At 41.2% G+C, this 12,351-nt stretch overlaps 1 protein-coding gene across 3 annotated transcripts in view; it reads right to left on the reverse strand.

Annotated features, from left to right (window-relative positions):
- Positions 1 to 12,351, reverse strand: part of dnmt3ab (DNA (cytosine-5-)-methyltransferase 3 alpha b) — a 33,272-nt gene that overhangs the window by 20,467 nt on the left and 454 nt on the right. For all 3 annotated transcript variants that reach the window (XM_020607930.1, XM_020607931.1, XM_020607929.1), the window contains exons 2-4: positions 11,744 to 11,943; positions 6,816 to 6,923; positions 4,180 to 4,525 (exon numbers count right to left, since the gene is read on the reverse strand). In XM_020607930.1, the coding sequence (XP_020463586.1) occupies positions 4,180 to 4,525; positions 6,816 to 6,923; positions 11,744 to 11,824 (535 nt within the window). In that variant the 5' untranslated portion in view covers positions 11,825 to 11,943. The remainder of the gene's footprint in view (positions 1 to 4,179; positions 4,526 to 6,815; positions 6,924 to 11,743; positions 11,944 to 12,351) is intronic.

A 12,351-nucleotide genomic window follows, 5' to 3' on the forward strand; every position in this document is an offset into this window, starting at 1 on the left:
AAAAACAAGAGGTGCAGCAGCGGGGTGAAGACAGTCGGAAATAGCACAGAAAACATCTGGTGAAACATGCGCTGAAAACACTGTCTAATAAAATGCCTTAAACACAATAAAAGTTGCAGTTTGGATTTCCCATTAACTTGGCCATGATTTAAGATGTGGAGGTCGATGACAGTAAGGGCATGTTATTCATTCTTAAACAGCATTGTTTGCTTATGTTCAGCAGAGCAGTGAGGGGTTAGCCAGGGAGCATGGACACCACCCAACTGAAACACTGGAGTGGGAGGCAGGATTCATGATCCATAAAAAAAAACTTTTTCACCTGCAGCTGCAGATAAGGAATAAGAAAGCCAAAATCAGCTTCACAAGCTCAAACCAACACCTCAATATTGTTTTCACAATATTGTTTCACACTAATTTAAATGTCAGCAAGTGTTTCTAAAAGTCCCCAGACTTGGTGATATAACAGCTGTGGAGAATGCACACATTCACCCACAAATTTGTGCCCTAAATTAGCACGATGGCACAGCCTGAGTAAACATGACTATCTGCTGAGTTGAAGCCCAAACACTATCATGACACTTGAGCCCTGAGAGGCTAAGGACAACTTCTGATGGCTTGTTTTCTACACAGCCAACACTGGCTTGTCAGTGAAGCACCCTACAGACCTGTCTAAACAATAATCCGCTCTCTTAGCAGCCTCTTCAACTTGGTTCCATGTGTAGCTGAACCCCATGTCTCTCCCTCCCCCTCTACCCTGCTTTTTCCATCCCTCTCCCTCTCCTGGTCTTCTCCCCCTTCATTGGGAATAAGTGACTATATAACAAATCGGCGAGGCGGTGCGGACTGCCAAGGTCACTGAGTTTTTCAGGACTGGTTAATATTGCCCAAAAAGCGTGTTACCTTGCCAGCTTGAGCAGGTTCCAGCTCTGGCATTGCTGGAGCTCAGTTGCATTCCAGCCAGAGCTCAAATCCTTCCTGTGCCCTCCAGATGGATAACAGAAACCCAGTTTAGCTGACAATCCTTCCTGTGCCCTCCAGTTGGATAACAGAAACCCAGTTTAGCTGACTATTGATCCATCACACTGCCCCCCGAGCAAGGACTCTCCTCCCTGACATGAATATATACCAGCACTCCTTTTATTCCACCTTGTTCAGTTAGAGCATTACTATCTCCTTGCATGTATATTGTAGTCCCAGTCTGATTAGTTGCTTAGCACACTCATAGTCAGGTCAATCTATACATCATGCAGGTGCAACAGTGTTGTTTGCACTTCCAAAGGATCATTCAGCTGTTAAACCCTGAGTACTACTGTTGGTACTTTTGGCTGAACCCAAATTTAAATTAAAAGTCTCTGTGGTCCCCCCTTTTCTTTTAAAGATTGCATATGCAAACTCCTGCTGTTTTTTGTGCCACATTGAACCAAGACTACTCAGTAACCTGCAATCTGTGCAGTTTGCCTTTTTTCATTCTTATGTATAATTTGGATGTCCATATTAACCAAAACCAAATCCTACAAATGTTGCAGTGGCATAGGTATTAAAATTACTCACAGTGGATGGAAAAAGAGCACTCGTGTGTGTGTGTGAGGCCTGCATACTAACTCTCCATACTGTGCTTTGTTCACACATTACTACATGGCTGCACACACGCAGCCTTAAATAGAAGTGTCACCTACATCTGCTGTTGATCTTGATTGTAGCTCTTTGACCCTGTGGCTAACACTGCTCATGCTTAGTTTTTCTTTCAGCTTGTTCCATATAGTCTGCTGTTTGTTGCTTCAGCTGAAAACTCAAAAGGACTTCACTTTTAAAACAACATACTGTACTCCAACAAAACTGCGAGACATGTTAAGAAACGCTAGTATGTTATTAATGTCATTATATTCAGAGAATTTGGTAAAACATCTAACACAAAAAAGGAATGTTTGTGTGCTGCTGCTGCAGGTTCAAGTGCATCAGTAACCACGTGGTCGGCTTAGACACTGTGAAGCCTGTAAGTCATTCTAACTACCTATGACAGTGATTTGTATGACATGACATACTGTGACTGGAAGAGAGTTGTTACCCTGACATTTCAGGAGTGGGGCACTAGCTGAGCGCTAACAACACGTGTTTGTGCACTCTTACTGAGGGATGCGACAGTATCTGAATGATTTTATAAACCTGGTTTTAATCAAATCACTTTTGTGTTGTATTGGCTTGATAAACGTACCTCATCCAAAATTTGACCATTCACTTTAGACTAATGGTCAAGTGGATATGAAAGGACGTTGCCTCACATCAAAAAGAGCTCAGTGCAGTACAATGTGTATTAATACTTTAACTGTTGAACTTATTTTAAGAATAATCATTTTGCAGATCATATAAAGTAGAGTTGTCATTGATAGGGACCCCTGATGGTAATTATCAACTATAAACGTAAAACAAATCATGTACTTTTCATCATCAAGGTGAATATATGGAATTTAAACTTTTGTGAAGACCTGTGTGTATCAGACTAAACCTGAATAGCATTGGACCTGGTGCTAGCAGTCTTGTTCTAAGCCATGTCCACCAAAGGAAAACAGGGTTATCCCCAGTTTCTGTGTGGGAGTAAAGTTACATATCCTAGAAGCACAGATCAGGTGAATACATAGTGCAGACCCAGTTTATAAAGAGTTCTGGGCACAACGCCATCCACCTGGCAGGGCCCCTGACGGGGAGGTAGCCGCAAGAGAGACCTGCCAGCTCCAAACAGAGGCTTGTTGCCAGGAGACAAGTCGCTCCTCCCCCTGGTTTTATTTACTGCACTCCTGATCAAGGTCATAACCAGTGTCTCTGTGGCCGAGAGAGGAGTGAGAGGGACACGTGGCTGAGAGGCATAGAGAGATAGGATGAAAAAACAAAGCGTAATAGAGGGTGGTTAAGTGATATGGTTAATCTCCATCTTGGACTGAAAACTACCTGTCAACACCACTCACTCCCAAGAATGTCCCCTGATTTAGCTTTAGCTTATCTTCAAATGCTAATTTGATCTACTGCTGCACTGTGGCTGGTGCAGATTCAGCTCTGCAGGGTCCAAAAACATTTTAAAACTGTTAATTTAGTAAAAATGAAAACTTTGCATTTTTTAGGTTATCAGATTATTTTACATAACTATAATTTCATAAGCAATTTAAGTTAGAATTATATTAGGAAAAATATTTAACTGCATTATGCACAACAAGAAGTAATGTCTGTTTTGAATTACACTTCATTAGGCAGCAAAAGTTTTAAAGCTCATTGTACTTATTCACATTTAAGAAGCTGAAACCAGGAAATCATTAATATCATCATCATAATTATTTATCAAAATAGTTGCAGACTGATTTTCTGTCAACTGAGTAATCATAATAGTGAAACATCCTCAGCACAAGTTCCTAAAGTCCTAGGTGACATTTTAAATTTGCTTGTCTTTTCAGACCAACACTCCAAACCCTACAAATGCTCATTGTGCTTATTCACATTTAAGAAGCTGAAACCAGGAAATCATTAATATCATCATCATAATTATTTATCAAAATAGTTGCAGACTGATTTTCTGTCAACTGAGTAATCAGTTTCAACTGGGTGTTTGTTACTACATGGCTGCACACATGCACATCCTTTCATATTCTACATAAAAATAATGACTACTTCGATATTTTTAGGTATAGTTCCAATCCTGAGGCAAGCTGTGCATAGAACCTTTACCTAAAACACATCTGACATTTAGATTAGCTGAGGTCAACTTCCCTTTCTTTTTCATAGCTGTTGCCTGTTGTCTTGGCCACATGGTGTATGCTGCACATTCAAATGTCAACTCGCTTAGCGTAGTGAAAGCATTTGGTAAACCACACTGAGACATTCAGAAAAAAAATGAACAGAAGTGAAATACAGCCTGAAAACATTCCTGTATAATATCATTATAATTGTGGTTATCTTACTGTGCAGACCTGATATTTGCTAGTGTCCCTTCTTCACTGCACTGTGCAGCAGTTTGAATGCAACACTCTTGGCCTCTGTCTGACTAATCCTGGCAGTGTCGGTGTGTAGAGCTGCACCCACTCAGTCTGATGCCCATTTACACTTCATTACTCAACATCATGTACTAGTCATGCACATGACCCGAGAGCAGATGAAAACATGGTGTAGCTGAACAAGTAGAAGCCAAAAACTCACATTTCGTTGGGCGCTCCAGTTTCCGCCTCCCTCGTTTCTTGCGCGGCGTCGTCAGGCTGTTGTCCTTGTCTTTCTCTGAGTCCTGCTCTTCCCGGCTGGGCAGGAAGCCGTTTTCCTGTGAAGGGCTCAGGCTCTGACTTTGGGAACTGTCCTCTGCCCAGCAAGAGGAAGGGTCTCTGGGGATTCCGTTTTCCACTTCTCTCTTCTCCTGTTTGAGGAAGAAGGTGTCTGATGTCCTGTCTCTGTGCCCGCCTACGTCTCCATTGTGGACTTGTGCCATGGACGGCCTACCCACCCCAGGGTAGCTATTGCCCACACCGTCTTTGAGAGCGCCACAGCTCTCGACCTGCGGGCGGGAGAAGAGGAGGTTGAAATATTACCATCCTAGCAATCTGTCAGCTTTAGAGATTATTATTGCTGTTGCAGTATGTACAGTTTGATGTTTTGAAGATTTACAACAGTGCTTTGTCTATCAGCGGTTATGACATATTACTCGTTATAGTCTTGCTGGTTTACAACAAATCATCTACTAGGCTTGGGGAAAAAAAAACATTTGACAGAACAACATAACAGTTGACATTTTAGAGTGAGGATAAACACTCTTTAGTCTCTGCTGAGTAAATAGGAAATTAGAAAGAAAACGTGAGTCGATCATTCTATTAGATAAGCTCTATCTAGACAGAATCTAACATGTAGCTCAACTTCTGCATTTATGAGTCAGTGAATTATGGCGTTTCCCTTTCAGCTCTTTTAAAAGTAGAGATGTAAAGGGCTGTGCCAGTAAATCTGCCATACAGCCATCAACTTGGAAAGCGAAGAAAGGATTACATTACAGATCATCAGGTACAGTACACAACTGAGTTTCCTGTAGTTCTGCATTCAGCATTACAGCAGCATGGAAATATGTGAGGAATGTTGGCTGCTTGACAACGGAGGAGTTTTTCATTCCCTCCAGTTTGGAACGCCCATTTAAACTGTTTCATTCCGTGCAGAGGAGTGCTTTCAAAGAGAGCTAAAAGTGGCAGCCATTCAGTTCTTACACCTAAAAAAAGACATAGAAGACCTAGTAAAGATTTGTTCAACTGTTTGAAATGTTTGAAGACGTGTGATAGTGTCTCTACAGCTGCATAAAAATAGCCTTAAAAACACGACAACCCCAGTACTAGGTCACTGGGAGCAGAAAGTGGAACATGTCTTGTGAGATGAGTCTGTCAACACTGACGAGAGCAGCACCGAAGCTTTTATCTCCTGTAAATGTAGGTACAGCATTTTGCATTTTAGGCAGGTGACATTAATGCCTCAGGAGGCAATCTATCTACCAGCAAACACAGGAACCTGTTCTGGAATTTGAAAAGTCAAATGGAACCCGATTCTTGCAGAACAAATGGGCAACACAATGGAAACCCACGACTCACAGACCTAAAAATAAAACATCTGTGTAATGAATACAATGCATATTATGTGGAGTAGAAATGCAAAATTAACTTCAGTGGACCTTTTACTGTATCATAAAATAGAGCTACATGAAGCCAAAGTGGGTTTTTAAGTGTTTCTCGGAGTCCGCCAAACTCTAAACGACCTGATTATTGTGGTAACTGAGAACAAATTCACTGTAAACGCTGCACCGTTGCACTCATACAAAGTACGGCACTCTAGTAAATCAGTTTGACACAATGAATGAAAATAAACAAACCCACAGCTCAGACATCATTAATATTCTCACTTCAATTCAAAACTATAAAGAGAAGTTGCTGTGTGTGTGTGTGTGTGTGTGTGTGTGTGTGTGTGGGTGGGTGGGGTTTAGGCAAATACGCACACACAAAAGCAAGGAGAGACAAACAGAAAGTCGAACAAGTGCACAAAATCATGCACAAACAAGGCACACAGCTGTCACTAAAAGATTTACTCAACAGATTAGTGACCCAGTAAACTACATGAGGCCCCCGCCAGAGGTTAGGGGTCACAGTCAGTAAATCAGGCAGTTGAAACAAGCAGACAGAGGTCAAAACACAGCCCTGACTACTTAATTTGTAGCGCTGCACACCACCTTACTACCATGTGTAGCGCTACATGATGAGGTAAATTTGCACTTGTTCATATTTTCATATCAACACTGGATAAAATGGCTGTGTAATGTGAATATCAGACCTATACTATGAAGTTAGTGCAGGTTACTGAGTAATGTGACCCGCTAAGCATTTTGTAACCTCCTACAGACAAGATTAAGGCAGTGAATGTCACAGACGGGCCCCGCGATAGTGAAAATCACCTAACAGAAGTTAATATTTAAAGCGTAAAACCCTGTGACATGAGGTTAATGAAGAAATTCTTTGTCTTGTTCTTCTAGCAGGTTAGGCTTAAGGCTAGTTACATCCCACCATTATCAGCCATTGACAACTTTATTAACTTCACTAAGGTTCAGATTTGGCTCACTCTACTTATTAAATATGGAAACGTCACTCAAAAAATACTGACTTGCAGATCGTTTTTTGTTGTTGTGCCCAGTGACGACAGTAGCTAAGATAAATTTAAAGACCAATAACTATCTGATTTCTTAGAAAACTGATATTAGGTGTTGAGAAAACAAGTATAGAGTACATGCATGGACGTAGTAGTGGTAGTAGATCAACACTCACTGGAAACTGCTTGCGCTTTCTTCCAGGCTTGCCAACTTTACAAGAGGCACTGCTTTTAGCTGCCTTCTCCTCTTTCATCGGGTCCATGTCCGGGATTGTGCTTTCACTCTGTGAACAAAAAAAGAGCACACCATGATTTGGACACTGTATTCTGCAAGATTTGAATTAACAGTACACTTACTTATGGGAATGTCAAGTTTACTTTTAAGGTCCGGATGCACATACTGTAAGATATTGCGATTTTCCAGGTTATGAAAGATTGTATCTGTGCATACAGTAAACTAAGTGGCAGTTTCATCTGAGTCCAAAGATGCAGCAGGACACACACAAACCTGCACCACACTCAAACACTTGATCATCTGGTGGAGGGGGGGGACTGCAGCAGGTTCTTGAGTGTCTTTGGCTGAGTGGACAATGAGACAGATAGAAACTGAATGACACATTCCTTTGAACTAAGCTGATGTGAAAGCCCCGCGGATGCAGCACTGACCTTCCACAGACAATCTCCTCTTGACACCATTACAAAGACGTCGTCCAGCCCCCACCTTCCTCTGCTGCAATTTCCCTTTGATTAATAAAACTGGCTACCCCCGTGAACAAAGCCCCATGTCAGCCACCACCAAGTACCCCTGGGGTTGATGGGAGAAAAGATGATCCTAATGTAGATGCTTTGAGTTTCAATATTGACCACCAGCACCAGGTCTGAATGCAAATGAGATTGTAAGGCCATTCCTAACAGCTGCAGTGATGAGGGCGGATGGCTGTGTCCTTATTAAATTCCTTCACTATTGAATGTAAGATTCCCTCGAAGATAAATGGGCTTTCCACACTGTAAGGCAGACCCCCTGCTGACATATTGGTGTGTACTGTTTAAATCTTAGGCAGTGTGGTATAGAATAACATGAGAGAAGATTACTGTGCAACATGGCTTTACGTATATGCAAATACAGCGAGAAAATTCAGTGACTAAATTACAGATAGTTAAATGATGAGACTAGAGAAAGGTGCAACACTTTTAATGAAGTAAATGAATTCCGATACGATGCAACCTAGAGATAGAACACACTATACTGCATATGTAAACTTAAATGGTCATTCTGGAAACTGCAAAATTGCAATTTAGGGCACTTTCACACCTGACTTGTTTAGCCAGGTTGAATCAAACTACAGTTTGTTTTGCTCTTGCTGTGGTTCATTTGGGCAGGTGTGGACACAACAGTTGCACTCGGGTGTAGACAACAACAACTGCACCGACAACTTCCCTCCCGGAGATGGTCTCGGTACGTTTCCAAGTGAACTCTGGAGCAGTTGGTCTGTGGTGTGCACATGATCCGACCTTAATCTGAACCAATTACAAGGAGTGCAGTGCAAGTTTGAGCTAAGCGTTTCAGCATGTTGTTGTACAGTCGACTGTGGGCTGCACATTGTCTTTGCAAAGTATGAAGCAGTATTGTTTTTTTACTACTTTTTCAAAAAAATATATTCAGCATTCTGTTTGGCATAGTTTTATTTAGTTTATTGCCCAAATAATTACAACAGTTAAGCGCAAATTCCGACTATGCTGTTTCTCCATGTTACAGAGCAAATTTCTTTCATAGGACTGTTCACTGGTAGATAACAAGGATCATCTTCATGTGCTTACTTTCTTGATCCCGCCCCAGACTCCTTTAACCAATAAGTGGAGGGAATGTTCTCACGTGATCTGTAAACGATGCATTTTGGGTTGCTTGGATTTTTCTGTGTGTTTATATTGATCTCTATTTGAATTAGTTTAGCAAAATTTGAACATCTCATGACTCTGTTGAGGAAGATCTTGTGATATGGCCAAAAGCTCCAGATGAGCTGCTAAATTGACCTTGGTGTGAAGAGGAAAAGGGGGTTTGGGGTTGGTTGCCCTGATGGCTGAGTGCTGTATGATGTGGTACTATGTAACCATTTGTTGATGTGTAACCGTAAACTATGTAGTCGCTGTTTTTGTTAACAGGAATACAAATATAGTCTTTGACATAGTTACAAGTTTGCAGGTCACAGACAGGGACCTTTGCAATGCCTAATCACCTTCTTTGTCCTCTCTTGTTGTCTGACTATATTGTTATAAAAAATGAAATAAAAATATTCTTTTAAAAACCTGCACAACAGACCAACAGTTGTTAAAGAAGGCTGTTAATAAACATATGGAAATTTCAAAGGTCGTTTAATGTTGCATCTGTGTTTCCTGCTAAAATGGAATAAATCCACCAACCATTAGTGTCTTGGGACGATAAATTAATCTGCATAAAGAGATGGATGTGATCACAGTGCCTGAAGCTTTGATTAATGAGCACAGGGTTATAATGGATAAAAATGGCTCTAAACATCTGGAAACCTCATCAGAGAATATTAATCTATGAATTTACAGATAAAAATACAGAGGTTAATGTGATCTTAAGTGTAGATGCTGACGGTTTTGACGCTGAGAGAATGTGTTTTTCAGATGGTGCCAGCTCATTGTCTGATTACTAATGGAAAGCCTGGTGCCTTGGTTTTTTCCCTTACTAGTGCAGCAGAATTTGCATAGATAATGGCACGGTTTGAGTGCAGCCTGGTGTGCAGGCTCATTTGGGAACCACTTACACGGATGACACAATTCAGTGGTGCCTGGCTATCTCTGCTGGAACTGCCTACACCACATTGCTCATCTAATTCCCAACCTTAGAGCTCAGATGTATTGAATGAACATAACACGCCATTTTCACACACAGCTTCACTCTAATGTTTTCTACAAAAACAACAGAAAAGCCTGAAATATGATTTGTCGTTGCCTGGAGTCAACCCTACCACACTGCCAATATCTCTACACTATTTCCGTCTGGGTAGCCGGTTATTTAAGGCAATGTCTGTTGCCAGGCAACAGGACTAAGGGCAGTACTGTGTAATGGGAATGTAGAGGAAGAGGACAGATCCCCCCAGTAAAAGAGCTGTAGAGCCATTCCAGCTCCAGCTCAACCTACACCAGCCAACGCCCACGTCACCAACCACCATTACAACAGCAAATGTCACATAATACAGCTGCACCTCACAACAGTGATGCTGCTGTTGCTGCCACTGTGAAGCTTCCGTGATGCTGCAGTTACACAGGGGCTGTAATAATGATTTGACATAGTTACAAGTTTGCAGGTCACAGACAGGGACCTTTGCAATGCCTAATCACCTTCTTTGTCCTCTCTTGTTGTCTGACTATATTGTTATAAAAAATGAAATAAAAATATTCTTTTAAAAACCTGCACAACAGACCAACAGTTGTTAAAGAAGGCTGTTAATAAACATATGGAAATTTCAAAGGTCGTTTAATGTTGCATCTGTGTTTCCTGCTAAAATGGAATAAATCCACCAACCATTAGTGTCTTGGGACGATAAATTAATCTGCATAAAGAGATGGATGTGATCACAGTGCCTGAAGCTTTGATTAATGAGCACAGGGTTATAATGGATAAAAATGGCTCTAAACATCTGGAAACCTCATCAGAGAATATTAATCTATGAATTTACAGATAAAAATACAGAGGTTAATGTGATCTTAAGTGTAGATGCTGACGGTTTTGACGCTGAGAGAATGTGTTTTTCAGATGGTGCCAGCTCATTGTCTGATTACTAATGGAAAGCCTGGTGCCTTGGTTTTTTCCCTTACTAGTGCAGCAGAATTTGCATAGATAATGGCACGGTTTGAGTGCAGCCTGGTGTGCAGGCTCATTTGGGAACCACTTACACGGATGACACAATTCAGTGGTGCCTGGCTATCTCTGCTGGAACTGCCTACACCACATTGCTCATCTAATTCCCAACCTTAGAGCTCAGATGTATTGAATGAACATAACACGCCATTTTCACACACAGCTTCACTCTAATGTTTTCTACAAAAACAACAGAAAAGCCTGAAATATGATTTGTCGTTGCCTGGAGTCAACCCTACCACACTGCCAATATCTCTACACTATTTCCGTCTGGGTAGCCGGTTATTTAAGGCAATGTCTGTTGCCAGGCAACAGGACTAAGGGCAGTACTGTGTAATGGGAATGTAGAGGAAGAGGACAGATCCCCCCAGTAAAAGAGCTGTAGAGCCATTCCAGCTCCAGCTCAACCTACACCAGCCAACGCCCACGTCACCAACCACCATTACAACAGCAAATGTCACATAATACAGCTGCACCTCACAACAGTGATGCTGCTGTTGCTGCCACTGTGAAGCTTCCGTGATGCTGCAGTTACACAGGGGCTGTAATAATGAGTCTCTCTGCATCATGAAAGATGACATGGCACTGTTGGATTGTTCAGGTTACATTGGACTATGTCTTCAATAATCAGGAATCAATATGAGCAAGTCTGTCTGTAAGTCGTTAGATTGCATTGATCAGTAAAGCATTAGCTTGACTGTTCAATTAACTCCATTCATAAAATTTGGAAAGATTTTAATTGGCTTTGAGCTGAAGTGACTTTACAACCCACATTTCTTGTCTCTGTCCATGTATTAACATTAATAATACTATAAAACAGGAATTTGACTTAAAATCCAACCTCATCGACATGCACATTCACGCACACCTACTGTACATACATGTGCTTTTACCAGAAAACACTGAGTACACATGGCATTACATCACTGTTGGATCAGCTCTGGGGTAATTAATCTCCTTTTAAATCAGCTCTGGTGAGTTTGGGAGCTTTAAAAAAAAAAAACCTGCCATTTTTTGTGATGGACAGTAAAATCCACATTAATCAACAGCTCAGCTCGAGTCATTCACAATGCCAAAACAGGACTGAATGAACTCATTGAACCCACTAGCTAGAAAGTTTAGAAATCCTGAGTCATTGATCAACATGTCAAGCTTCAGAGGAGTCTTGCAAATACCAGAAGTGCGATTTCTTACTTTGGTATTTCACACGTTTCTTACCATTCTGTTTCCAGGTGAATCAGTGAAGTCTGATGCTTTGAATGCAGTAGTGTTGGTGTTGGTGACAGTGTTGGACGGCATCGTTTTAAAGGCTTATGAGCTTATGATTAATGTCTGATGAGGAGAAGTTTCAAGAGAAAATAAAGTCAAAGGAACACAAATTTAAAAAATGTGAGACGATCCCTCTTCTTGTCGTTCTCCTGCAAGATAAGAAAGAAAAGTATCAGCAGGTTCAGTCACTCATTAAATAGTTTAGTTTTGCATTAGTGTTGTGATGCATTCAATCAGAACTGAGAAGTTTTCTCTTGCTGCACTGAAACTTGCTGCCATGTTACATATTTCCTCAAATAGGTTCAGTAACATCTTATTACACTTATTGAGCATGCTTTATTTAAAAGGTCTAATAAGTTGCAGATCAAGCGTCAGTCAGGCCATACGCTGGCATTAGCGATAGAGTGACTTGCATTTATAATTCAACTGGGTGTGCGTTAAAATTACAAAGTTGTACGCGTCTTTTTGCAGCAGTGGAAGTCAGCAATATGACCCAGGGGATTGTGGCTCTTTTACAGGCCACGACCACTCAAGGATAAATCTCCGTTACACACACA

This window comes from Monopterus albus, unplaced genomic scaffold (assembly GCF_001952655.1).
Source record: "Monopterus albus unplaced genomic scaffold, M_albus_1.0 scaffold90.1, whole genome shotgun sequence".
NCBI classification, from domain to species: domain Eukaryota; kingdom Metazoa; phylum Chordata; class Actinopteri; order Synbranchiformes; family Synbranchidae; genus Monopterus; species Monopterus albus.